The 27740-nt window shown below is 41.7% G+C and overlaps 1 protein-coding gene across 2 annotated transcripts; it reads right to left on the reverse strand.

Moving 5' to 3' along the window:
- On the reverse strand, positions 1-27521 carry LOC111603035 (LON peptidase N-terminal domain and RING finger protein 3). Of its 2 annotated transcripts, none has more exons than XM_023320463.2 (6): positions 26180-27521; positions 7258-7376; positions 7059-7196; positions 6495-6996; positions 907-1793; positions 1-836 (listed from the first exon to the last, which is right to left on the reverse strand). In XM_023320463.2, the coding sequence occupies exons 1-6, from the start codon at positions 27330-27332 to the stop codon at positions 585-587; spliced, it is 3051 nt and encodes a 1016-aa protein (XP_023176231.2). In that variant the 5' UTR covers positions 27333-27521; the 3' UTR covers positions 1-584. The 2 variants fall into 2 exon arrangements, with proteins under 2 accessions (XP_023176231.2, XP_023176232.2); XM_023320464.2 differs by lacking the exon at positions 1-836 and having other exon boundaries at positions 1282-1484; positions 1660-1793.
- Between the last annotated feature and the right edge of the window lie 219 nt (positions 27522-27740).

Below are 27740 nucleotides of genomic sequence, written 5' to 3' on the forward strand. Positions count from 1 at the left end.
ACTTGATTTTTGGAATGTGTTTTGTTTTGAAATGGTTTCAACAAGTTATACATATATATATATGGGGTGGCTCTCTAGATTGTTAGGGGCGCGACTTTTGATTGTATGTGTAGTATATATATATATATATATATATATATATGCATATACATAGATATATCGATAGTTATATAGTACTATATATATTGTAAATCTCTCTCATTGGCTACACACATCGAGCTCAACATTTTACACACATTTAGTTTACAGTTTGTATAGCTACAGTTGCTTAACATTGCTAGTTAACAGTTACAGTTACAGTTACAGTTACAGTTAGAGTTAACAGCTACAGTTACAGTTACAGTTACAGTTACAGTCGCTACTGATAATTTGGTTCTGCTAAGTTAAATATATAGATCTATATACCTTTTCGTTTTGGCCCCTAGGATAACAGTTAAAGTGTAATACGAATGGCTTTTAGACACAGAATTTGCTTTTACACATTGAGAAACGCTTTAGACACCCAACTAGAGCTACAACCTAGCACTATGCATATACGTATCTATATAACTAAAGCTAGATCTATGTTGCGACAGGCGGCTGCACTACACGAGCAGCTCCTCGTCTGTGTGTGGCTCGGCGTACAGGCAGCACTCGTCGCTGTTGGCTGCCACCTCATCGACGGCCACCTGCTCCTCGCAGTCCAGGCTGAGATCATCGTGCGGCTGCAGCTGGGACTGCGACTGCGGCGCCTGCTGCTGCTGCGGCTGCCGCTGTCTCAGCTCGCGCAGCCAATCGAGCGTCTTGTCTATGGCACGCAGACGTTTCATCAGCGAAGTCGTAGCCAAGATGTCCACCTGCAGGGTGAAAGAGAGAGAGAGAGAATGAGTTGGAATTCCATTGGCATTTAGTCCAATTGCCACTCACCTTCAGCTGCTGGGAGAGCGGCAGCAGCGCTATGATCCACCAGGCCCAGGCAGGTCCGTCTGTGATCAGCTCCCAGCTGTGCTCGACCGGCGGCATTTGGCCATAGCTCTGAAAGATCTCGTGCTTCTGCTCGGTGCTCAGACTCTCGAACCAGACGGTGGCCTTGGCCAGCACCAAGGACTGCAGCGTGGCCAGCGACTGCACCTGATCAATGGCTATCGGCTCGTCGTAGATGTACTCCACCTTGGCCGTCTCGTAGCCATCCTTTTCGCTGCGCGCCAAGATCTTGAAGCGCTTGCAGCCGATGGTGCTCAGTATGGAGCAGCCGTCGCCGAGCAGCACACAGTCCCGTATGTCCAAAATGGTGCCGACGTCGTAGTAGCGCGACTTGCCGTTGTGCGGCTGGACAATGCCGAACGTCTTGTCGCCGGACTCGAGGGCACGTCGCACCATCAGGCGATAGCGCGGATCGCAGACGAACAGCGGACAGGGCACCGAGGGGAAGGCTGCGGTGCATATGAACACGGGCACCGATGGCTCCTGATCGATCTCTTGGCGAAATCTGGTTTCGTAGTGGTCTGGAATGAATCGTTTCATTGCGGCTTCTAGGAATTTCGTAACTGGCCGCTTGGCCAGCGCAAAGGGTACTGGCGAGGATGAGCCCTGATACAGATTATTGACATTTAGTTCCACAAGTGGTGACATGCACAATGGACACGAGGAGTTGTAATCCATGCAACGATCCAAGCATACCAGACAGTAGGTGTGTCCACACGGCGTCACCACCGGCTTCCACAGCGTGCGACAGCAGAGCACGCAGTCGAAATCGCTGGCATCGATCAGTTGCCCGCTCACCGACACCTGTCGCTGGCCCGAACTTTCCAATTCTGAGGGAGACAATACAGAGAGAGAGAGAGAGAGAGGGAGAGGGAGAGTGATTTGATTAGTAATCAAATTTGATATTATAAAAATACTGAATTCTAACTAATCTTAAACTAAATTTAATTTTTTTTTTTTTTTTTTATTTTTTTTATTTCTTTATTTTGTTGCAGCTTATTGTCTTAGACTCTATAGCGCATTTAGCTCTAAACCTTAACTAATGGGAGGGCAGATATGCCAATTATTCTGCACTTGTAGCTACTATCTTAATTAGTTCTAATATTGTCTAGAGGATGCAATCTCTTCAGTCTTCGCCTATTGTTGTTTATAGCCAGGTTGCTTGCGAGATGGTTAGGATGCGCTGCAAGTCTGTCCGCGTATCTTGAACTGTGTCGCCCAATGAGTTCAGCAACTGTGGGAATTGCTAAATCCCTATGTAAGACTGAGTTTCTTACAAACCAGCTGGCTCCAGTCCATCTGCGTAGTGCTTTATTCTGCAGGGTCTGAATTTTGTTCCTTGTAGTCTTCGCCGAGGAGCCCCATAGAGAGATACCATATACGAAGGTTGGGACAACTATTGCCTTGTAGATGGCGGCCTTGCTGCTGTAAGACAACTTGCTTGAAGCTCTCAGCATCCAGTCGAGGGTTTTTAGCTTGCTTTTGCATTTTGAGGTTACTTGACTTATGTGCGCTTTAAAAGTCAGCCTTCTGTCAAGAGTGATACCAAGGTACTTTACTTTTGAGGCTTTGGGAATAGTGGGCCCCAATGCAACGCTTGGGCAATCTCCTCTTCTAGTGGCGAAGGTAGTATGTACAGACTTTTGTGCATTAATGGTGATACACCACCGTTTTGCCCAGCGTCCGAAAGAGTCCAGATATTTTTGTAGTGAGTCTGAAGCTTCTTGCGCAGATACGTGACGTGATAAGATGGCGGTGTCATCTGCATAGGTCGCTATGAGTACTGCATCTGTACTTCCTATATTTGGCTCGGGAGTTGGCATATCTCCTGTGAATAAAGTATAAAGTGTTGGGCCTAGAACACTACCCTGTGGTACTCCAGCCATAATTGGTCTAGTCAAGGATACTGCTTGCCCCCTTGACACTTGGAAGGTTCTTCCAATAAGGTATGAGGATAGCAACGCGAAAAATGGGGCTGGAAGGGTGGTCCTCACTTTCTGCAGCAGTCCCAGGTGCCAAACTCGATCAAACGCCTGTTTGATGTCTAAAAAGACGGCAGAGCAGTACATCTTTTCTTCAAAGGCTCCAAGGATATGGTGCACAACTCTGTGAACCTGTTCCGGTGTTCCATGCTGTCTCCTGAAGCCAAACTGATGGTTTGGAATGGCCTCCTGGCGTCCCAGATGTGTCAGTACTCGTTCCAGAAATATTCTTTCGAATATTTTGGAGAGTACTGGCAACAGGCTAATTGGTCTGTACGACTCAATTTCTCCCACGGGTTTGCCAGGCTTAGGAATCATCACAATCACGGCGCGCTTCCAGCAGGCTGGAAAGTGCCGGATGCGGAGCATGGCGTTGTACACCATAGTTATGTAGTCTATGGTGGAGTCAGGCAGTGCTCTAAGGACTCTGCCGTTTATTAGATCATATCCAGGGGATTTTTTTGCCTTCACTCTTCTGATGTGTTCAAGAACCTCTTCTTTTGTACATCCAGTTATCTGGTCTTCAGCTGGGAGGGGCGAGAGAACGATGTCTTCTGTTGCTTCGATTTCTGAGGCCTCTGCGGTAATCACCGGCGTGAATTGGTCTTGAAGGTGGTTTGCAAAAGCCTCAGCTTGAGCTTCGTCACCAATGTGCCAGGAACCAGAAATGCTCCGAATGGGATGTCGACGTATTGGCTGCCGTTTGAGCTTTCTTGTAAATTTCCATAATTGAAACTCTGCGTCAGTGGGCGATTCAGCTCGTACCAGCGCATCGCTGATACACCTCTTTTGAAGCAGGGCGAGAGCAGCTTTAAGATGCCTCGTGGCTTCGTTGTACGTGGATTTGGCATCAGGCGTGCGTAATCTTAACCAGCGTCTCCTGGCCCATCTTTTGTGTATTAGTAGGTGTTGGGCCTCCAAGGTGAGGGGGATGTTGTACGGAGACTGTTGTCTTGTTTGGCAAGATGGTGGGGCGGCTTGGTGCGCAGCTTTGACTATTTCTTCCTGCAGTTTGTTTGCTGCGTAGTCCACGTCTTCAGGAGTGTTAAGTTCCATTTCTATGTGCAAAGAGTAATGGAGCTCGCGCCTAAAGACTCCTAAATCTGATCCTGCTGGCAGTAGTTGTTTCCTAATGGGCAAGGGCTGTGGCTGCGCGTGGATTGTGACTATTAGTGGCAGGTGGTCAGAGGATAGGTCCAAGGATTCTTCAATGGTCAATTGCCGGTCACAGATGCCTTTGTAGACAGCGAAGTCGATTGCCGAGGGCCTGTGTCCATTAATTGGGTAACGGGTGGGGGCTCCAGTCGCCAATATGCTGAATTGTAAGTTTTGAATCGCCTCAAATATGACTTCTCCGCGACGATTCGCACTATTGCTTCCCCAAAATGGGTGCCATCCATTCCAGTCGCCGCCGATGAGGGTCTTATTCAACCTTTGGCCTAGAACCTGTTCCATGTGATGATCACACAGACCAGTGTTTGGCGGAAGATAAATTGACGCAACTTCGATCGCTCCAATAGACGTAGGCAGGGTGATGGCTGAGACCTGCATTGTTGCGTTGCAAATTGACAGTAAAGGTGTATGCGGTATTGTTGCTCGTATGAGGATTGAGGATCCACCAAAGCAGTTTGCTCCTTCACCATGAGCCTGATAGTGTTCGTATCCGAAAATTTGTGTAGTGGGGCACTCATGAGTTTCTGTTATTAACATTATATCTATGTTTTCTTGTGAGAGAAACGCAGCCAGTTCCTGAGTCTTGTTTCTCAGGCCATTGGCGTTCCAGATACCCACACGTAAAGCCATTATTTGTAGGCAAGCTTGGTTATGATGGCCATTAAACTGTTTAGCATGGTTGCTTGTTGGGATTGTACTTCTCGCATCGCTTTGAGCTCGGCATTAATTGCGTCAAACTGACGTTGTTGTTGCTGAAGCATTTCAGTGAACAAAGTGTCACTTGTGGTATTCTTATTTGACGGTCCACCTCTAGCGGCCTGTGCGTAAGAAACACCACTAATAGGCGTTGCAAAGCTCGTGGCTTGGGTAATGCTCCGGGGCCTTGTAATTTCGGAAGCAGTACTCGGACCCGTAGACGGTGTTTGTGTGGGACTCCTTTTTTGTGCTGGGGATTGCAATTTGCGCAACCGCTTGTATACTTGGCAGCCCTTATAGTTGGCTGGGTGCTGTAACTCACAGTGCACACAAGTTGGTGCCTGGTCCTTTTCGCGGGTGCAGTCTTTGGATGCGTGTTTCCCGGCGCAACGCACACACCTGGGAGCTTTGTGGCAGTAGCGTTGTGTGTGTCCAAATTCTTGACAGCGATGGCATTGTGTCAGGTCGTTGTATCTTCTTGGCAGTTCCACTGTGCAGCGTTGCCTGCAGACAACTCGAATGTCCAAAATTTCTTTGTTGTTGGGGGCCTGAGCCACGTCAACAAAAAATATATTTAGCGGTGTTTTGTCCATACGGCTCAGTGGGTTGTGCACATTTGTAATTGTGTGGCCTTTGGTTTCCAATTCCTTTTTAATTAGTGTTGTATCAGTGCTGGAGTGAAGCCCTTTGAACACGACTCTATATGGTTTGTCCTCCTTAAGCTGGTAGCAGTGGAACTCCAATTCCAGCTTAGTAAAGTGGTCTATAACTCTGCGATAGTCCTCACTGCATTGGGTTAATACACCTATGTTATTCTTCTTTGGCTTAATTACGTATGATTTAGCATCAATTACTTTATCTATTATCTGTTGAAGTAGGGCCACAGACTTGATGTTTGGACACCATATGGGGGGCGGACGAGGTTTCGGTGTAGTTTGCTGGTCGGTCAATACTGGGGCTTCTGGAGCTACAGGTGATTCGCTGTAGTCTTCATCTTCTTCTACGAGCAGTGAAAATCGATTTTCTGATATTAATGCTGCATTGCTGGTGCTTGGTTCGTCGAAGATGAGCCTTTTCTTGATGGTTTTTGGTGAATTTGGCTGTTTACGTTTCGTGTTTTTGTTGTTAGTGATGCCTTGCACGGAGGCGATATCTATTTTTGAGTTTATTGGCATGATTATAATTATACAGTTTATCATTCAGTATTTTTTTTAGTATAAATAATATTTACAAAATACCATAAATATATCTAGTTATCTATAGAATTTATTCAGCTTATAGCCGCATTAACTTATTTATGGTATTTTTTTTTGGTATTTTTGTTTAGTATTTGTGTTTGTTGACTTTCACATATTGATATATCGTCAGTTTTATTTGATTTTCTCATTTGATATTTTTTTCAATTTTTTGGTATTTTTATTTGGTATTTTTTTTATTTTTTTAGTATTTATATTTTGTATTTTATTTTATATTTGTTCATCATTTTGACATTTTTATTGGTATTTTATTGGGTATATTAATTTGGTATTTTAGTATTTAGACTGTTTTCTATTATTTTTTTACAACTTTTAAATCTCAGACCCACTTTTCAGGTTTTTCAGTCTTCTGCCTAAACTGCTTTGCTTACTATAGCTTTGGTATTTTTCTTGGTATTTTCAGTATTTCTAGTCTACAACTCACTTCTCAGTCTCTGCAATTCCTGCTGCGTGCGCTCGAGCACGCCGCTCACCAAGCGGCTGCAGCGTCCCGTTTCGACCGTCGCCGCTGGCGTCAACTGCGCTGCCTGCGCCGCTGCCCATTTTCTGCGGCAATGCTTGCGGCTGGCACGGCGACGCGCCTGCAGCTCGAACTGCTTGGCGCTGTGCAGCTGGTCGTACACCTGTCGTCGATCAATGTAGTCGAGGGCACTCGGAAACAGAAAGTCGCCATCCATGGCGGCTGCCTCGACTACCTCCTCCTCGTCCTCCATGATGTAGTTGTCGTAATGCTGCTGCTCGCAGCTCAGGCTGAAGTCGTCCTCCACATCGTCCAGGTGCACATGGTGATGATGCTGTTTCCTGCGTCGGCGCAGCTGCTCCCAGAGCAGGGCGTACGGCGCTTTGCTGCGCTGCTGCTGCTGCGCAGCCAGCGACGGCAGCGAGTCGCGACTCTTGGGCGTTTGAGCCAAAAGACGTTGCAGAATCTGAAAGAGTTGAGCCAGTTAGAGCAGCTGCAGCTGAATTGTGCATGGAGTGGGAGACGCACCTTGGCGAGATCATGTTGAAAGATTTCCGAATTGCTGAGATTTGTGTTTTTGTCCAGGCAAATGGCCAAAAAGCCATTGAACAAGGCCTCCTCCAGGCGGCCCAAGCCGCTCAGGGCCAAGGCGCGCAAATAGTGAGCCTGCAAGCGAGAGTTGTATGTAGTTGACCATAGCGAGTGCTCACTGCAGCAGGCAACTTACCTTGGCCGAAGTGCAGCGCGTTCTGAGCGCATTCTCAATATCCGCCAAGGAGCTTTGATAGTGGCTCAGCTTCAACAGGACCTCAGCGCGCAAGCAGAGACTCTTGAAATTGCTCGGCACTAAAAGAAGAAGAAGACACGAGAGAGCATGAGTAAAAATGTTGTCTTCTAATTGCTGCTTAATGGGCGCCAACTCAATCGCGCACTTAATGTCAAACGGCAAGAAAATTCAAATTAAAATTAAAATGAAAATGTCAAAATTTGACGTTTTTGGAGGCGATCGCTTGCCAAGCAAGTGCAAAAATATACACACATATATACACACAAGTTTCTGGCAGCCAAAAGAAGCCAAGCAAACACCCACATAGCCACCCAACTAGCCAAAATAGCAAATTTTACAATTAGTTCGCTGTCGCCGCTGACGTTTACGTTGACGTTGACAGCGCTGCTGCCGTCAAAGCACGGCACGCGCCTGTTAATTAACATTGGCTGCACTCTTCCATTACCTTAACATGTTGCCAGCGTTGTTAACAGCAAACGTTGTCTATTGAGTTAACATTTCACTTTAACAATGCTAGCAACATGTTGCGTTCATACTTAACAGCGCTCTCGAAATGCGCACTACTCCACGCCAGCACTGTTAACATTTTAAGAGTAAATTAACGTTTGCGCTCTTCAACTGATGCGCGCTCTTGTGCTGTTAACTGCTAAGAGCAGGTGGCTGAGGTTGGTCTGTTAAAAAACGCGATTATGTAGCCTAACATTACGCAACATAAAAACAAGCGCTACGTAGATATCAAATATATGTGTGTGTGTTAGCCCTCCAGTGGCTGTTGTTGTTTGAATTGTTATACAAAATGTTGCAAAAAATGATTACATATCAGGCAAAAGCCCAAATGCAGTTTGCAGCTCATCGTCAGCTTCAGAAAGATTTGCATTTTGTTGTTGCAACATTGAATGCTGCTCATAATATGAGGCGGCTCTTGTTGTCGTCCAAGTGTTATTCATGTTTTTGATTATGTAAAACACGCATTCGAAATGTTTGTCAATATTTAATTTTTTTGCTGCCCCAAATTGATGTCAAGTGTTTGTCTACCTCACTCTTTCTCGACGTGTGCGGGTGCGTGTGTGTGAGTAGGTGTTTAGGTGATAATAGCCAGCTAGATAAGACATGGTAAATTGAGGATGTGAGCTGCCTAAGTATGCTTGTGCCATGCGAATTATGCAAAGAGCAATTTGGCCCGCGTTGACAACCAATTAGATAACGGTTATTACTATAAAGGTAGAGGTGTATACCACGATCGACAACTGTTTCGCTATCTATGCTATATATAGAGGGTGGGAAGCCCTAGCTGCTGGCTTCGTTTCTTGGAAAAATACATAAAATATATGTTTTATATAAATATGGAAAATTGAGTTAATTAATAATGTTTTCATACCAGGAATCCACAGCAAAAATAATATTAGAATCATATTACTTGAGACATTGATTATTGTAAAAGATATTGATTCTATTAGAGATTGTTGGCAAAGCAAAATTTAAAATATAATTTCTTCTTATTTATATTTTTTTGTAATGCATTTTTAAACTACAATACATAGCTCTTAAAGAGCAGAGACTATTAATTTATATGCTTTATTAATTAATTAAAGCATAAAAAATTATGAAGTCTGAGCTGCTTAATTAGTAAAGAATATAAATAAAATAAGTAAATATTTTATTTATTTTATTTTATTTCAATTTATTTTATTACTAGAAATATGTTAAAGAAACATTAAGATTCTAAAAGAAACTTAATAATATTTAATATTTTTTATATTTTATTTATATTTATTTTTTATATTTTATTTATATTTACTTTTTATATTACATATATATTTATTTTTATATTTAATATTTTTTTTATATATATTAATAATAATTTCTATATATTTTCATTCTGAAATTTTGCTTATAACTATTGTTCAACTCTTAGTTATCCCATTACATAACTATATATATGCTGTCTGATTCACACAGGAACATAGCGCGAAGCAGGCAAAACATGTTTCAGCTAAATAAATACAAAGGAATTAAGTTCTATATCAAGTCGAATGCAGCACGCAATATATATATATATATATATGTAAATAGGCATATATATATGTACATATCATTGCTAAAGCTGTCGACTTCCCGTTCGATATAGCCAGCATGCTTATAAACGTAATTGCCTTCAGCAACAACAACTCGAGCAAAAATTCAATTAAAATGCAAAAGGCAGCATTGCGCCTGTTGCTGCTGCTGCTGCTGCTGTTGTTGCTGCAGCTATTGTTGTTGTTGTCAATTTGCACTTATTAGAGAATTTAACGCTAGCCAAGCACACAGAGAGTGAGGGAGAGAGAGAGTGCCCCCTCCCCACTCTCTCTCATGGCGACTCCCTCGCATCCTACGCTTGATCATTTTTCCGTAACGCTGCAGACAATTTAAGCCCAACTGTTGATAAATTGCATTTGGCTGCAAGATAGTCGTGCTATATATATAAATAATATATGTACTTGCAAGTACACACACACACACACACATACATACGTACACTCATGTGTGTGTGTGTTCTCTTGGCCGCATTGAAATCAGATTTCGTCACGTACATTAAAAATGATTTTGCGAATTTCGCTTTATTCTTGCTGATTGCATAAGTAGCGCAACAGCAGCGGCAGCAACAACAGCAACAAGTAAATTAAATAAAATTAAGCAGCAGCTGCAACATACCTTTTTCGTTTGTTATTTTTGCTTTTGCCAAGTCTCAACTTCCGCTTCAGCTGCGGCCCAAGTGTGCTTAGAAACTTGCCCACCATTGTATGCCTAGATCGGCATACTATATGTGCCTCATCTCAAAACTTAATTGTGCACAAAGCGAGCGGCAGAAGAGCGCATAAAAAATGGCAAAAAAAGCGTCGTTAAACAATTTGCTAAAAATAAATGTTGCGTATACGCCGCATGCGCCCGCCGACGACTGCTGGGCACAAGCTTTGATTATGCTCTGTGCAAATATGGAGAGGCAGACTAGACACACACACGCACACACACACATGCACAGTTGGTTCATTATGTAAAGCGCGCTGAAGGAAATAAAACACGCAAAGCTGGAGCCAAACTGACCCAAATACCAACAACACAAAACACTGAATGCCCATTAAATTGCGCCTCAATACAAGTGTGTGAGTGTGTGTGACTGTGTGTGTGTATTTTAAGGGGGCTGCTTGTTAAGGGTGCTAACTCTACGCTGCGAGCCACAGCATACAGCAGAGACAAAAGATAAAGCAGCTGCAGGGTATTCAAATTACACTCCTTGTTGCTGTTGCTGTTGTTGTTGTTGTTGTTGTTGTTGTTGTTGTTGTTGTTGTTGCAGTTGCTTGTGCTTGCTGTACTTGATTTGCTATGTAATCAAATATATTTCAACATATATATAGGTAGCTGCCTAGCTAAAAACTTAATTTACAACTCAAAAGTCAAACTGAATTGAATATCAAAAGTGTAACAAAGACTAGCTAATACCCTGCATAATTTAGCTAACTAGCTAGCTAAGAACTTTGCAAGAAATATATATAAAAATAAATATCAAATGCAGTTTACTTAATCATACATAAAAAAAATATAAAGAGACATGAAATATTAGTCTCTAGTGAAAGAGAAAGATATATATATATATATATATATATATATATATATATATGTATATATATATATATATATATATATATATATAGAGCGAGAGAGAGTTACGCTTTAATGCCGCTTTGGCATTGGCATCACTCTAGGAACAGGAAGCGAAACGCTTTGTTTGCACGAAGCGTCGCGCCGTGGCTTGGCTCGGCTCGGCTATTAAACGTTTCATTTGCCATAGAATTTCAAGAGTCCATTAATTATGTTAAGAGCAAGAGCCAGCGTATATTGTGAAATTGTTAAATTGCAACAACAATTTAATTATTGCACTGACAGGCGACGGCGATTGCACTTGAAATAGTTTGACAGCGTGTGGCACATGCGGCGTATGCGTAATTTTTGCATCTTATATACCTTATATATACTATAAATAAACTCTTATCTATGCATTACAAATATTTCACCTGACATTGACTGAGAGGAAATGCATCAACATTTATATATAAATAAAATTACAATGAATTTTCGCCTTTCGCATTTCCCGTTCGGCTGCTCGACTTTTATGTCATTTTCCATGAGTTTCATGTTTTCGTGCATAGAAAATCTTTGAGCACATTTTCCTACTGCCATTTGCGTCATTTTGGGCCGTATGGGCGTGGACAACGCCTACACACAGCCTGCTCAAATGTCAAAGCCAACAAAAAATTAAGCAGAAGAGAAAACAAATGAATAGAAATAACTGCGTTTCCACAGCGTCTGCATGTCCTAGCAAATGGGGTAGCTAAGACTTGTAAGGCCTTTCAAGTTTTTCTATTTCTTTTCCCTTTGTTAGCGCATCTGAACTTCGTTTTACTCCAGTTTCCATGGCTACTGCGTTCTCGTTCAGCGTTAGCGAAGCGTAGAGATTCTATCTCCGGGCAAATGTCAATTTAACGCCTGCGGGTTCGAGCCAAGGTCAACAGGCGGCGGCTCCACAGGCAATGCGGGCAGCTGGGCTAAGCGTTGCTCAATACACAAAAGCACAAAGCACACTTTAACAGCTCCAATAGCAGAGAGACGGCAACAGAGAAGCTGCATCTGATTTGCGTCTGCGTTTTCCATGGGTGATTGACCGACCCACACCCGAGCAGCGCTAACTGTGGCTGCTTTTCATGAATTTCCATTTTGTTTTGCGACGCAATTTTATTCAAGCTGGTTGCGGGGGCTGCAACACTGCGTATGCGTCATTTGGCAGCAGCCACAGCTAGAGGCAAAAGCAAATAGACATACAACACACACCAACACACACACGCACAACACAGAGGCACAGCCACTTAAACTTCGCTTGGAGCTGAGCTAAAAATCATTTCAAGGTAAGCCAAACAAATAAGCCAAAAGAAAAAACAACAGCAGCAGCAACAAAATAAACAAGTAGGAGTGCTCAACTAGGGTATACTCGACTAGGTGATACCCTGCAAACATGCTAATGATCAAAGCAGTATACAATTGTCATTATCATTGTCATTGTCATTGTCATTGTCATTGTCATTGTCATTGTCATTGTCATTGTCATTGTCATTGTCGTTGTCATTAACATTAACATTAACATTATCGTTATCATTTACATTAACATTAACATTAACATTAACATTAACATTAACATTAACATTAACATTAACATTAACATTAACATTAACATTAACATTAACATTAACATTAACATTAACATTAACATTGTCATGGTCATTATCATTACTGTGAACATAGTCATGATCAATAATATCATTGTATATATATATATATATATATATAGATATCTGTATATATAAACTAATCCCCGCCCGTTGGATGGATAGATATCCCCCCGGCTAACATGCCTTCCCACACAGTCAATACACCCGAAATTCGCTCATTTGCCTTGAGCTGCGGCGTATTAAAACAATCTCCCAATAGTTGTTATATAATCGAGTTGTTGCTCAGCCAGCCGCAACCTTCAAGCAATGTAGAGCGTTAACAGCAACAACCAACCAACCAACCAAACAAGAGCAACAGCGGCAGCAACAACAACAAACAAAAATTTACACACGCAAATTGAAAATGTGAATTCAGATTTCTTTGCGTGTAAACAGAAATTGCAATCAAAATCCAAACTAAAACAAAAATCTACAAATTTTGCAAATAAATTTTGTTGCAAACTGCTCAAATTTGCAACTAACTGCAAAATGTTAACATTTAATAAATAACACGCTTTTTATGAGGCGCAGCGCACAAATTTTCAGCTGCGAAATGAGCGTGCAAAACGAAACAACAACAGAAAATCGCTTCAGTGAGCAGCGACGTCGGCAGCGCAGTTGCGAGCTGTGTTCAAGGTCAAGCAGGCTAGGCGAAAGAGTTGTGGCAGAGTTACACTCAGCCAAAACGGGGCTAACTTGCTGATAATTCAAGTTCGAGTTAAAGGCGAGTTTGGCAACAGTTGAAAATTAAGTTAAAACCTAAAGTGCTTGGAGTCAGCAAAGTTATATTTTCTTGGACTGAAGAAATTCTCATTTTAAGTAAATTTTACACTGAGAAAAATAACAATAAATTGAAGTTTGATTTGTCAAATTTAATTTCAGTTTTAGTAGCTACTACTATTTTTGTGAACAACTCAATTTTGTCAATTTTGCGTCTGTAGTCCTAAATGTCTAAAGTAAAGTTAGTAAATTTATAAAAAAAATAGATTAAGCTTACTATTAAAATATTAAGCAATATTTATAATATAAAAGTATTGTGTTTATCACTAAATCGTCTTGTCCACCATTTAGTGCTTAGTCGCACTACTATTTCTATGAACAGAGCTGTTTAGCCATTTTAGCAAAAACTTTAAGCTTCACTCACATTTTACAAGGCTAATTTTAACTACATTTTAATAAATAATATTTTATAATTATAATTTAATTAATAATAAATTAATAAGTTTCTCTTTTTTCATATTTGCTTAAAATGCTAGTCAAGCTCAACTAACTTTGCCCCTTATTTTGTCAGTGTAGCCGCTTAGACTTGGCCATTTGTTTCTCTATTGCGTTCGCTTCCTTTTTATATAAATATATTTATTTTAGTTTATTTTCTTTTGCAACTTGTGCAACTTGTGCGGGGCATTAGATAGAGTTCAGTTGTTTTTATGGTCATTTTTATGGCATGTTGTTTTGTTGCTGCTGCTGTTCTGCTTCCTCTGCTTAGATTGTTGTAGAAGCTTAACAATGTGTGCAGTTGAGTGTTGTTAAGATCTAGCAGCTTATGCAGTTGAGCCAACAACTAGCAAGAGACCAGCAAGTCGACAACATCAAAGCCCACACAGACAACAGACAACAAACAGCAGCAACATTCCAAGTAAACTCTGCTGATTAGCAACAGAGCAGGTCACGCCCACAATTGGTTTGTTTACCAAATTGTGTTGCTAATAAAGACATACAACCTATTCCATATATCATTGCCAATACCCAGTGAAAGGGACTAAGAAATGATGGCCATGATGTGCTTGAACAATGTATAGAGCAAGCACGAGCAAATTCGAATAAATATATAGAGTAAAATCATTATCAGTTCAGTTGTAACTAAGTTATCGTGCATGAGAACATATTTACTTGGCTTTTTCATTTTCATACTTATTTCTATTATTCAGGGTATTTAGGTTCGTCTTATCGCATTCAGTTTGAATGCGGTGCCTTTGTTGAGGGACACACAAAGAGGCGGCGCTTGAATCTGCTGCGTTGAGATATGGGCGTGCTAGCCGCAGTAGCCTCTACCACAAGCCACAATTCCTCACCCCCCTCCACATGCGCTTGTTATGCCATATGTTGTATATTGACTGTGCGCAGGCATTCGCCATATGTTGTCGTTGACATTTGATAAATGTTCTATGTGCGTGTGTTCCCGACTCTCTCACAGACACACACAAGGCGAGACACAGATACACTTCCACTTCCGGCCCGTGGTCAGGCGTTTTTGACGCGCAGTTAATTGATTTCTGAGACCCCCAGGCGGACAAAAAAACTGGCGACACATATGCCCAATAATCCACTTAAACTACCAACGAGAACAGTAGAGGTTGGCGGGGGTGGTAGCTGGTTCTTTGATTCTGTCTATTTTTAATGTTGAATTATTTTTGGGCAGCTGCAGAGACTTAAGCGGCAGCTCAAGAGAACGAGAGCGACTCATTCGCTTGCTCCCAATCAGCTTATGTAATGCTGCAGAGGCGCGAACAGCCCCTAACATAAGCCAAAAGAGACGCAACGAAAATCGAAAAAAATGACACCAAAACCGGCTTTTTATGCAAAGCTGCCAAAAAAAAAAAAAATCAAAAAAATAGTGAGTCGACGACGGCAGGGAAGTTAGGCAAAAGCATTGCGTGAGCGTAAGCTTGTGCAACAACAGTAGCCACTGTGAGAGCGACAGAGGCGAACGAAGAGTACAGCTGAGATGATATGTGTGCCAAAGCAACACAACAACAGTGGTCAGTGTGAGAGCGACAGCGGTAAGCGAAGAGTGCAGCTGGGACGAAAAGTCTACCGAAGCAACACAGCAACAGGGCCAAAGAGCACGAGTGCTGCAAGAGAGCACTTAATTTTAAGAGCGTACGAGTGAAATGGCGCAAGCTTGGCTTATGTCAAAATTTGACAGTTGCTTTGCTGGCGCTCTTTGTTACTGCGGCCAAAAAAGTATGTCAAAGTCAACCGTCGCTGTCGCAGTTGCCATCGGCATCGGCATCGCTGTCGCCGTCGCTGTCAGCGCTGACGTCGCGTTACTAAACATTGCTTTATTGCTGCTGTTGTTGCTCTTGTTTGCTGCTGCTTTTGCTGCTGCTGTCGACGTCATTTTTATTATGTTTGTTTGGTAAGTGGAGCTCTGGTTATGTAAGCCCAGCAGCAAGCAGCAGACAGCAGCCAACTGTTGGCCATCGTCGTCGTCGTCGTCATCGTCAGTTTTTTTTCTTGCGCATTCGTTACGTTAAGCATAAGCCTAAGCTCGGCCGATTGCCGTCACCCGCTCTCCTCGCTCTTATGTCTTAGCCTTTTGTCTTTTTCACGCCGTCTTTTCATCCGCCCCTCCAGCTGTCCCGCTTTAGCTCATTTGTTTGTTGCCAATTTCAACGCTTGACTTTTGCGTCGGCGGCGACTGAAAATTAAATCGTGATTTGTAAATGCGCTCAATTTTTCGTCTCGCTTGCCTTTTGAGAGCAGCGGCGCCGGAGTGGGGGGCGGCAGGGGATCAGCAGCAGCAGTGAATTTGGCAATTTTGTAATAAGTTTTTTTTTTCTCTGTGTGGCGATTAAATAATCAACAATGTGGCAACTCGGCAACAAGCGAATGGCTGAAAAGTGATTGTTGATATCTTGTGTCATTCTCCAGTGTTGTATAATTGGCGTTTATTGCGACGTTTCAACTACTGCAGCTGATGCTGTTGCTGCTACTGCTTTAGAGTTCTTTACATGAAGTTTTTTGGAGAGCTGAACTAATTAGCTTTTCGCTATAGTCAGCGCCTTTTAGCAGAGCTCTGATGTAATAAGTCACATACATACACACGTGTGTATATGGAAGTTATTCTAGCCTGTTCTCAATGAATACGTAATGCGCTTTGTCAGCCCCCTTTTTGCCAGCTAAAAGCTTCTTTTTATTTAATTTGCGGCACTGAGTGCTTGCCTTGCTTTAGCTGCCTTCTGCTTCTTCTTCTTCTAGCAACCACCCGATATTCTAGCGGCAACTGTTGCATAACTTGCGGCGTGTGTGTGTGTGTGCGCGCTCTTTGATAGCTCATTTTGTGTGGCAAATTGAAATGCTACGCCTTCCTTTTGTTTTGTTTTTATGACTGAACTTTGCTTGTACGGAACAAGTCGCACTTTGACCTCCCTAGCCTGCAGCGAGGCGCGTTTTATTTGTTTAGCTGGGTAAATGAAATGCAAATGCCAAAGCTTTTGTTACCTATTGCCTATTGCCTATTGCTATTGCCTAACAGATTGGTAGGGCAGCGAACCTAGTCTAATAATGCCTTTAGCCAGATCTCAGTTAAGCATTTGGCTGGCTCGTGTCTATTACTCAATATATACAAATACATATACATCTAGATGTGTGCATGTATATGTAAAAGGCAAATTGCAATCGTCGCTGATTGCCGTTAAATCGCTTACAGTTACAGCAGCGATAAAGCGAACATGAGCAACGACAACAACAGCAACAACAATAACACAAGCAGCTGCATGTGGCCCGCCATTTGCTTTGCGAGCTACGTTCTATGACATAACTGTAATTCAAACTCGCGAGAGTCAAGCACAGTGAACGGCAAAGAGAGCGACCAACAGCCACTACGAGTGTAAGTGTATGTGTGTGTAAGAGAGGGAGAGGTAGCGCGCGCGCAGTGTGTGTGAGCGAGCGACTTACTTTTGATTTTTTACTGCTGCTGTTGCTGGTGCAATTGAATAAGCCAATGTTGTTGTTGTTGTTGTAGCTGTCGTGTTTTGTTTACAAATGTTGAAAGTGAATTTTCAATTGCAATTCACAATTTACAATAGAATATTACTTAATAAACTTAATAACAAGTGACTCACAGCGTTAGTGTTGCCAGACTGTCGCAATGCTGTCTGTGGCTTGTGTTGCCACTCCTTTTGCATTTTGGCAAATGAGGACAATATTGGCTGCTGCAACGCTAGTTGCTGTTGCTGTTGCTGCTGCTACTGCAGCAACTTCAGTCAGTTGCGTCGCTCATTATGCAATAAACAAATATTTGACTGCATTTCCATAATGTGGCTGCCATTTAGTTTCAATTAAGACATGCCGCATGACACATGCCACATGCCGCATGCCAGATGCCAGATGCCAGATGCCAGATGCCTAATTATGCAGCCACTGTACATACATTGTTTGTTTTAAGAACTGGATATAACCGATATATATATATATATATATATACAATATCCCCCGTCCAATATCTCTCTCTCCCTCTCTCTCATTACATCATACTCTGTTGTGTTGTTGGCCTTTAATATGCTGCCGATGGCAAATTCTGTTGATTTTTATGGCTTATTTCGGTGTCGATGAGTTATGGCTTGTTTATCATGCCGTTCCTTTATTACTATTATTGTTCTTATTATTATTATCATTATGCATTGCCCGCTGTTACGACTTCCCGCTGGCATTATCTGATGTGCATAACAGGCACCGCGTTACGAAACAAAATGACTTTTCCGTATCAAGAATCTTGTATAATGCCAAGGCAATTGTAGCTGCCCCTTGAGGAGGGCGCGCAGTGTCTAGCACTAGCTCATTGCACTTACATGTTAGGTAAATGGAAATTGATGGTATTTATTGCAAATATAACTAAGTTTGTTCTATATTTATAATACACATATCTATATATACGTATGTGTAGATAATAAAATATATTCGATTTGAAAAACATTGGGAAAAACAGTTGGGGATCTTTATATATGTTTGTTTATGAAAGCAATTGGATATATCTATTCAATAAGATAGATGTATAGATTTTGAAGTTGTACTATATATAGAATAGTTATAGGAGTTCGAAGTAAACTCTTCCATAACAATAAGATATGCATATATATCACAGAGGCTGTAGTTCTCTGAACTTCAGATGGATAAGGTAAACAAACCAAAACACACAAATTTAAGTGGAAATATTGTTTATATACAGGGATAATCCAGCTAATATGCAAATTAGTTATAATTAAAGAAATATAGAGAGAGTTTATCTCCCTCTCAAATCAACTCTAATCAAACCAGCACGCTCTTAGCCAATGCCACCGACCGCGGCTATCCACGACTTTCATTTGCCAACTCAAGAAGCAGCCACGCCCACTACTATAACAGCCACAACGCATAAATATTTCAGCTGAACAATTTCTGGGCCACAAGTCTCATTTGAATAGGGGAAAAAAGCGAATTTGCTGCGATGTTCTGAGCACTGTGCTCAGCGAAAGAAAGTGCAAAAAAATGTGCGCTGGCATTTGAGCAATTTGCAGCAGACGCGAACAATGCAGCAAGCAGAAGTAGGAGGGCGAGGGGCTGGTGGAGACGGAAGAGCAGCGGGGAGAGGGCGAGGCTAGCATAGAAACTGAAAGCCAAAAGGCGCCGCATGCCACAGCGCAAGTATCTGCGAAATAGACGCCGGGAATGCCGGCAATGCAAGATGCGAAGCCCGCGCACGAAACACACATCAAATAAATCAATTCAGAAAACAAAATTAACACAGCTTTATACTAGATGCGTTAAAAGACTTATATATATATATACACATCTACGTGCAGATAATACACATATATATAGAGATATAGCTAAGGCTTTGAAGAGTGCAGGCAACTGGCTTTGTTTCAAGGCCAAGTCAATTTGTGGGTCGTTAAACTTGCGCCAAGTCTCTTGACTCTCGCTCTGTCTCTCTCCCACACACACTCGCTCTCTCTCCCCCTCTTTCACTGTCTGTCTTTCACTTAGCAGGCCTTTGTTCGCTTTCACAAAGAACTTTTTTCTTTTTAGATATATAGAGCTCAACTGCGCATTTGGTAGCCAAAAATCGAAAAAAACGGCTGCCACGCCTCCATTAATAAGCCGCCTTCGCCTGTCTGGCTAATTAGAAGGCAAAAGCCAAAGCCAAAAGCAAATGTTAATTATTGCACTCGCTCAATTGGTTTTTTTTTTCGCTGCTTTCTCGACAGCTTGGAGACCTCTTAAGAGAATGCGTATACGTAATATACCCAAATATCAGCTGTTAACTCAGCTGACGGCCAGCGAGTCACATGGACGGACACTTATATGGCCTATTTTTACACATGCTGATAGCGCCACGATTATCGGGCATGACATGTATTTGGGTTATGGCTAGGCTACAGCAACACGTCGAAAACCCACACGAGTTCAGAGCACGCCCTTGAGCTGCTCGTGCAATTGGGTGCGCAATTAGCCAGACACAATTGAAAGTGCAATGATATTGTTTGCCTTTTGTTCTTGTCGCTGGGTTATCAGGAGTGTGTGTGTGTGTGCGAGAGTGAGAAGCGCAAGGAGAGGCGGCCAAGTTCAGGGCTGCGCTGCTTATCAGCTGAGAGTTTTGCTGATGAATTCATTTTGAATACTGTTGATAAGGTACATTTTGATTGAGTCATCGTTATGAAGAGCGCTTGGAGAGCTGATCAAGTTCAGGACTAAGAGCCCATCAGCAGCTGGACAAATATCTGAGAGAGTAAGTGACAAATGCCATAAGTATCCTTTTGAGAATCGCAGAGAGAGAGACGCATAAGCAAAGCCCAACAATATTAGGAACAGTGTATATATGTTTACTGTAGTTTGGTTCTATTTTAAATAGCACAGCAATATATCATGCATTCACAAGTATGCGAAGCGCTGAGAGAGGTTGTCAGTCGAAAGTACTTAAAATTTCTAGCTGACTATAAATGGAAGTAACTGTAGCTTACAGTTACATAAAGTCTTCTGAGAGTCGCAGAGAAAGGCAGTGACTTAACTGTTTTCACACAAAGAACGCCAGAAACTATTTGCTTTCTATATTTATTCAACATTCACATGAGAATCGCAAAGAAAGGCGCATGATTTAAGCTCGCCGTTCACTTCAATAGATTAAAAGGTCCCCCACGCCTATTTCCCTGCCCTATTTGTTCAATATTTCCTTCAGCAACTCACAATTATGTCAGCATTCAATTTGTATCGAATCAAGCCAACAATTAGCAAACATTTGGCCTAATGAATGCGTCGTCGTTTGCTTTTTCCTCAGAATTCGTGTGACCTCATTAGCCAAATGAGTGCCATGGCGAGTACAAATATCATTTGAGTTTAGCCGCTAATTAAATGCGGCCCACATCAAGTCCATAAAAAACACAAAAAACAAATTCAACTATGGCCAGGTGCCACAGCAGAGGCGCAGCGCTGTGTGCCTGCCACACAATGATTGCACGGCACGTGCTAAATTCTTTCGGACATTTTCACATTTCACATTTAATGCACATTTCGGTCAGTCCACAGCGCACGCCATCAAATTATACGATCTGTGATATATATCTTTATACATCGTATATATATATATATATATATATATATATATATATATATATATATATACAAGTGGTGTGGTGCATAAATTAGCATGGAGCTGCGTGCAGAGACCACTAAAAGGCCAAACATGCCACCGCGTTGCATGATATGTGGGCATTTCCCAGGCAGCTGCAACAGCAAGCCACAGCCAGTGGACAGCGACTGCGGCCACACGAATCGAGTTACAGTCGAGTCCTTGCGGCTGCTGTTGAGCAACTATTTCCACTCAGCACAAGGCAGTCAAGAGTTATACCCTGTAGTTACTTAGAAGTTGGGCGTGCTGCTTGGTAGAAATTGTTGTCTCGCAGATGCAAGGTTCAAGCTCCAACAAATACTTTGGCATTAGGATGAAATGGGGGCACGAACTAAATCAAAATGCTTTATATAAAATATAGATCTGAGGCAAAGAAGCGGATTCTTTTGGATTCTACTTTATATATTGATCTTGTTTATAGTTCGAACTCTTTTAATGAAAGAGATTTAAAAGAGTTGCTCAAGCATGAAAATATAATAAAATGTAAGCTCTTAAGATGCACAATCAAGGCAAAAGCTGTTTAATGTGATTTGATTATTTCTTCTTTCATCTTTTATATCTGCTACTCACTTTATAGATACCCTGTAATATCAATTGCTCTCTCAATGTTCGCTCTCCAGAGCATCTGTTAGTCGTTCCCTTTTGCTGCTTTAAACACTTGAATCTGAATTGTTGTTTTGCTGTGTGCTCAGTCGTGGCTGTAATTGCAAATTCGCCATGCCACATGTGGCACACGAGCGTGTTGCATGAGGTCGACGACTATATTAGCTAGCTGAGCTAGTATATCTCTCTGCATGTGTGTGTGGGTGGGTGGGTGTTGGTAATCTTCTTGAGGTCTGGCACGTGTTGCGGCTCATTTAGTGCCTGAATGTTAAGTGCCTCAGCCAAGAGGCAAAAAGCAAACACTTCACTGTTGCCACCGTGGCAAGTGGAGCACTGCTGCTGTTGTTGTTGCTTGAGCTGCCCTTGGCCAAGTGACACAGGAGATCTGGCAACGCCGCACGTTTTTTTTTCTATTTTGATTTTGAGCTAATTGACTTTGACTTTTGGCTTCTACTAAACGCAATGACAAAGCATTTGTTGATGTTTTTTTTTGGTGCTTTTGCTTCTTTTATCAACAACAAAATTTATTCGCTTATATTAAATTTCTTTCATATTTTGCTTTTTTCGACTGTTTCTTTTTATCAGCGCAAGAGTCAATAACTGATAGTGAGAGCGACTCATAAACAAAAGACGACAAAACATATATATATATAATTTGCTTAAAAATAACACAAATTTTATGTGTGTGTGTGTGTGTGTGTGTGTGTTTACGTGTGTTCAGCAACGTTTTGCTATTAATTATATTTCATGCTGCTTGCAGCTCGGACAGGTAAACAGCACAGAACATTTGTGTGGCTCGTGCGATGATGCGTCAGCATTTGCGTTGCCCAAATCAACGCATTTGAATCACTGCTGTTGACTTTGCACAACAACAACAACAATAACAACTGGAACAACTAGAATAACAACAACACTCACTCTGATAACAATTATGAAAGCAACATGAGCTTCTCAGCTGTGATTTTTTTTGGATTCTTTTTTTCGTATTCGACAAACCGTAAAAGTCACGCAACAATTCTCTGCCCCCCTCGCCCCTTTCGTGCTGCTCACCTGCGCCCAGCACCTGGCGTTTGTAGATCCTGTATCTTGATTATAGACACCCACTTAACTTTAGACATTGTTATTAGGCAATAGGCATTAGGCCAAAGCGCAAAAGCCAATCAACTAAACAAACACAGCCCTACGTGATGTATTGGAGTATAGATAGGCATTATAATTGGAATATATATAGTATATATGATATAGTAGAGTTGGCAGCTGTTAGTTTATATAAGCGTGAAGGCAATAATATACGATTTGAGGTAGATTAATCAATATCAATCTAAGAAGTTCTAGAGCCACGAAACAGAAATGTAGAATGAGAAGTTGGCTAAAGCTCAATCCTCAATCTTAAAGTAAATCGTAATACTTGAAAAATAATCTTAATTTAAGCTAGGAACCATTCGTTTTTTATAATCAAATAGTAATAAATAGGGCATGGCTCATGTGTTGTGTAGGCACTCTTCAATTCATAGCAAACATACTGATTATGTAGAGATATGTAGCATATAGAGAGCATGCCGTGAGGCAAGCATACAATTAACTGCTATATAGAGAATTATGACATATATCTATCTATATATAGCGCAGTCAATTGACATTTACTTTAGCTATAGGATGTTTACCTTCTTCGAACTACATTTCAAGCGTCTTCATCAACAAATTGACACATTTCAAAAGTTCTTAGCTTCACTTCAAGCAGCTCGACCTCGAATCGGCTAAGCAAACAAATATTGAATATTGAAATTGGCAAATATAAAGAAAAACTTATTTATGAAGATCAAGGCAAATACTCAAAATATTTGACTAAAAAGTAAACAAATGGAAGTTTAGAAGAATGCAAAAAATAACACTAAAGCTAACAGTCTTAAGCCTTTATGAAAGTGTATGCAACAGGCAGAAGAAGGCGTGGCAGATACCATTAAATATATTTTTAAGTTTGTTATGTATGCATAAAATCTTAGAATAATTGGAATAGCAGCTCTGTGCGTGATTCAGGGCAGTTTCTGGTCAAGCATTCCCAACTAGATTATACTAATTTATTTTTCTATTATTTTTATTGAATTTTACTTTAAAAAATATTTTATGAAATATTATAATTATTTATTATATATCAAAAATTATTAAATGCATTCCTTATCCATTTTTTTTTTTGCAATTATTAATTTCAATTTATTTCTTTTCCCTCGCTCAATTCTTTACTATTTATCTATTATTCTGTATCTATAAAAATGTATCTATTATTTTTATTTATGACTTCTCACCTTTCTCTGTCCATGATTCATTAATTATTGTTTATCTAATCAATTTTCTATTTTTGTTATCTAAAAATAATCTTTGTGCCAAATCTATTCAAATTTATCTATTATTAACTTATATTTTTACATATCTCCTCTGTTTTTCATCTCATATTGAGCAACCTTTCCCTTATCTCTTCTTGATTTTCATTTAACATTTGCCTCGTCTCTGCCTCCTCTTCCATTTCAATTGATCTGCTTAATTTCTGGTTCGATTGTGTGAAAATTGCCCGTCAGCTGTTGCTGGCTGCCACATCGCTGCGATTTTCTTTCATATTTTACCGACACAGCGCCACGCCCCACGCCACCGCCCTCGCCCCACTGTCCCACAGCCCCTTGAGCAGACGTTAAACGTTTCATCTGGCATCTGCCATCCAGTCAAGTGCCTTGCCGCTTGGCTGCTGATGCTTCTGCTGCTCAAACTTGTTTGATGGATTTCTAAGTGCGTGGATCGACGTGATTTTTCAGTAGAAAAAAATCATGAGAAAATAGAAAATAGAAAAATCTAAAGCAAATGGAAAATGGAAAAGAAATGAGCAGAAAATTAGGTAAAAACACACAAAAACAAAAAACTATTTGTGGAGCTGATGCGGAGGTGGCAAAAAGTGTCGCAAATGATTAATTAGGTGTTTGTTGTTGTTGTTTCAGTTGTTGCTGTTGTTAATGTAGTCTACGTGTGACTGGGAAAAGCCTCAAAAACGCGTTGACTCAACGCCTCAATTATTCATGCACAGTGTCAGGCAAAAGTATCTGTCTGCAATATAATCTCCAAGTGGAGTGTTGTCAAAGCAATTCAAAAGTTTAAGATGTTGCTTAAGATGTTGTTGCTGTTGCTCCTGTTGGCCCTTAAGTGTAGAATTTAATTTGGTTTGTCGTATTCCGCTTTTACTCTTGGCAAATGTCCCAAGTGATATGCCGCCTCGTTTTGACTTGGAATTTGCGTTGTAAATATTTAATAAGCGAGTCCTTGGCATGCAGAGCGAGAGAGGAAGAGTGACCATAAAATCAACAACACAATTAGACCAACAATCAACAACAGCAACAGCAACAACAACAGTTGACAAATTATGCCAGCAGCTCGAATGCTTCTGTTGACACTCATCACGCATACGAACTGTTGGCCAGGCCAGGACAAGCTTGGCTAGGCCAGGCCAGGCCAGGCCAGGCCAGGCCAGGGCCTCACTGCACTGCACAAAAAGGGTTGCTAGCTGTGCGTGTGTGTGTGCGTGAGGCTTTTCGATTGAAAAACCTGTTGCGCAGTTGTGCTGCTGACGTCAGCAGCAGCATTTAGCTGCAGCGCGCTCTCTCTCTCTCTCTCCGCCTGTTTATGCATGTGTTTATGTCCTTTTATTGATTTTTCGAGTCCATCAAAAGATAAAAACAAAATACATTTTGAGGCTACACTGGGCGAAATGATGTGACAGTTGAGCCATTTTTACTCAACTCTTTAGGCCTTGCACTTGGCCTAAAAATAGGTCTTGCGATCAATAATATATTAATAGTTTATTGCCTAACGCTATTTATACACTACACTTAGCGAAAGTTATTTGATAACAACCTTAGAGCTTTATTTGTGCAGTAATTATATATGAATTAGTGTGTTTTGTAGGAAAGGGCAAATATGGCATAAGTTCAATGGGTTTATTGGGGTGGGAAAAGCCAGATTTGAGACACGAAAATTGTTGTTATTTTTCGATAGACTTAGAGCATTAGCTAGAGTACGTATTCTAAGTCATTGGGCATATAAGGAGTTTATTTATATAGATAAATCGACATTGTTGGCATTATCTTTCTTTTTTATAGTCAGTTTATTTATATTTTTGTTTTTTTTTTTACACTTTTTTTTAAGAATTTCATCAAATTTCGTTTTTTCTATCCAGTGTAAAATTTATTTAATGCTTAACATTTTCTTGATTAATTTAATTCATATTTGTTTTATTTATCTCTCAGTGTAAAACGAAAGTAATGCTTGAAATTGACATTGACCTGACCTGGTTTCTATATTCCAAACTCAAATTATTACTTTTTAAGTTTCGGCTGCGCCTTGACCTCAGACTGATTCAAACTGCAATCGCTACACTTAGCGAAATAAACGTGTACAGACCTAAACACTTTCAATATTAAGCAAGGAATGCTAATTAAAAACATTTCAATTCCAGTTTTGGGCTTATACAAAACCTCAATTGATCGAAATTCCCTCAATATATAAAAAGATTTTAGCAGATTCTGAGCGAACTCACCTTTCTCTAGGCTGGCATTGCAGAACTTGAGGGCGTCGTCGAGTCGATTGAGATGCATGCAGCTGGTGGCCTTCTCGATGATCTTCTTGGCCTGCAGCTCGGGTCCCCACCACTTCTCCACCAGGTGCCTGATCAGCACATCCGGCATGAATTTCATGGCCGTTGTCACGCCCAGCGCATAGCCGCCGCCCATGCCGGCGACCAGCGCCGATGCTGAGCTGCTCGAGGCCATTGTCGTTGTGGCCGTGGCTGTGGTGGATGCCACCGTGGTGGTGGTCACTGTGGTGGGTGCCGCCATCGAGAGACGCAATCCTAGGCCATGCTGAAAGCTGGCTCCGCTTGGCGCTGGTGGCAAACCCGTCATGAAACGCAGCGAGGAGCTGGGCGAGTGGCTGACGCTGCTGATGGTGCCGCCACTCGCTGTGGAGCTGGTGCTGGTGGTGCTGGTCAGTGCCATGCCCTGCGGCATGCGCTCGGCGCTGCGCGGAAACTTGACGTGGCAAATGTTGCACTGGGTGATCGCCTCGCAGCACTGGCCACAGAACGTGTGGCCACAATTCGTGGTCACCGGACTGCGCAGCAAATCCAAGCAGAGCGGACAAAGCAGCGGATCGTAATCCTCACCCATGGTCGGACTGGGCACGCGCAACTCTCGCGTATCCAGCAAATCCTGCTCCGCCTCCAAGTCGAGCCCGAACCCCAGCCCTGTCCACTGAAGCAGCTCCTGATATTGCGCCTTCAATAGCGACTCACGCGTGGCCAGGCTGCCCAGCTGCCTGATGTGAGCAGTCAGTGCGCAGGCTAATGTGGACAGCATATCTAACGGTACATGGCCATCCTGTTGGCCACTGGCTATGAGCTCATAGACATTCAAAGCTTGTGGCACGCTGCCCGAGCGCGCAAACGACTCGCCAATCAAATAGGAAAGCTGCAGTGAGCTCTGCTTGTTGCTGCCATTGTTGTTGTTGTTGTTGTGGAGCAGCGTATGCATGGAGCTAGATAACGGCTGTAGGTGTTGCTGCTGCAAATGTTGATGCTGCTGCTGATGTTGCTGTTGCTGCTGCTGCTGTTGCTGATTCTCCTTGCGCATCGCCTTCAACGCGCGTTTGCTAGACAGCGAGGGCTTCATGCAATAGCCCTGCGAGAGCGGCATCCTGACAGCTGTTGCTGCTGTTCTTGTTGTTGCTGCTGCTGCTGCACTGTTGCTACGTAGCTGACCGTTGTCACGTATTCAGCGACGACGACGTCAACGCGACGTCGAAGTATTTGGCGTTGTTTTTCAACTGTTTTTTTTCTCTTATTTTTGTTATATTTCTCTTACTTTTGTTTTTGCACAATTTTATTTTAAAATTAAATATGCGTTTGCTTTGTTTTTTTTTTTTTAATTATTTTTTATGCACTTCACTCGACGGCAACGACTTTTGAGCTCTTCATATCAGCTCCAAAAATATCACTCTCTATATATATTTGATTCAATTAGCTTACATATATATGCCATGTACATACATATATAATTTATAATTTAATTTATATTTCTTTAAGAGCGAAGACGCGTCCGTTG

The sequence above is a fragment of the Drosophila hydei genome, unplaced genomic scaffold, assembly GCF_003285905.1.
Source record: "Drosophila hydei strain 15085-1641.00,03,60 unplaced genomic scaffold, DhydRS2 tig00000001-arrow-pilon, whole genome shotgun sequence".
Classification (NCBI taxonomy): Eukaryota; Metazoa; Arthropoda; class Insecta; order Diptera; family Drosophilidae; genus Drosophila; species Drosophila hydei.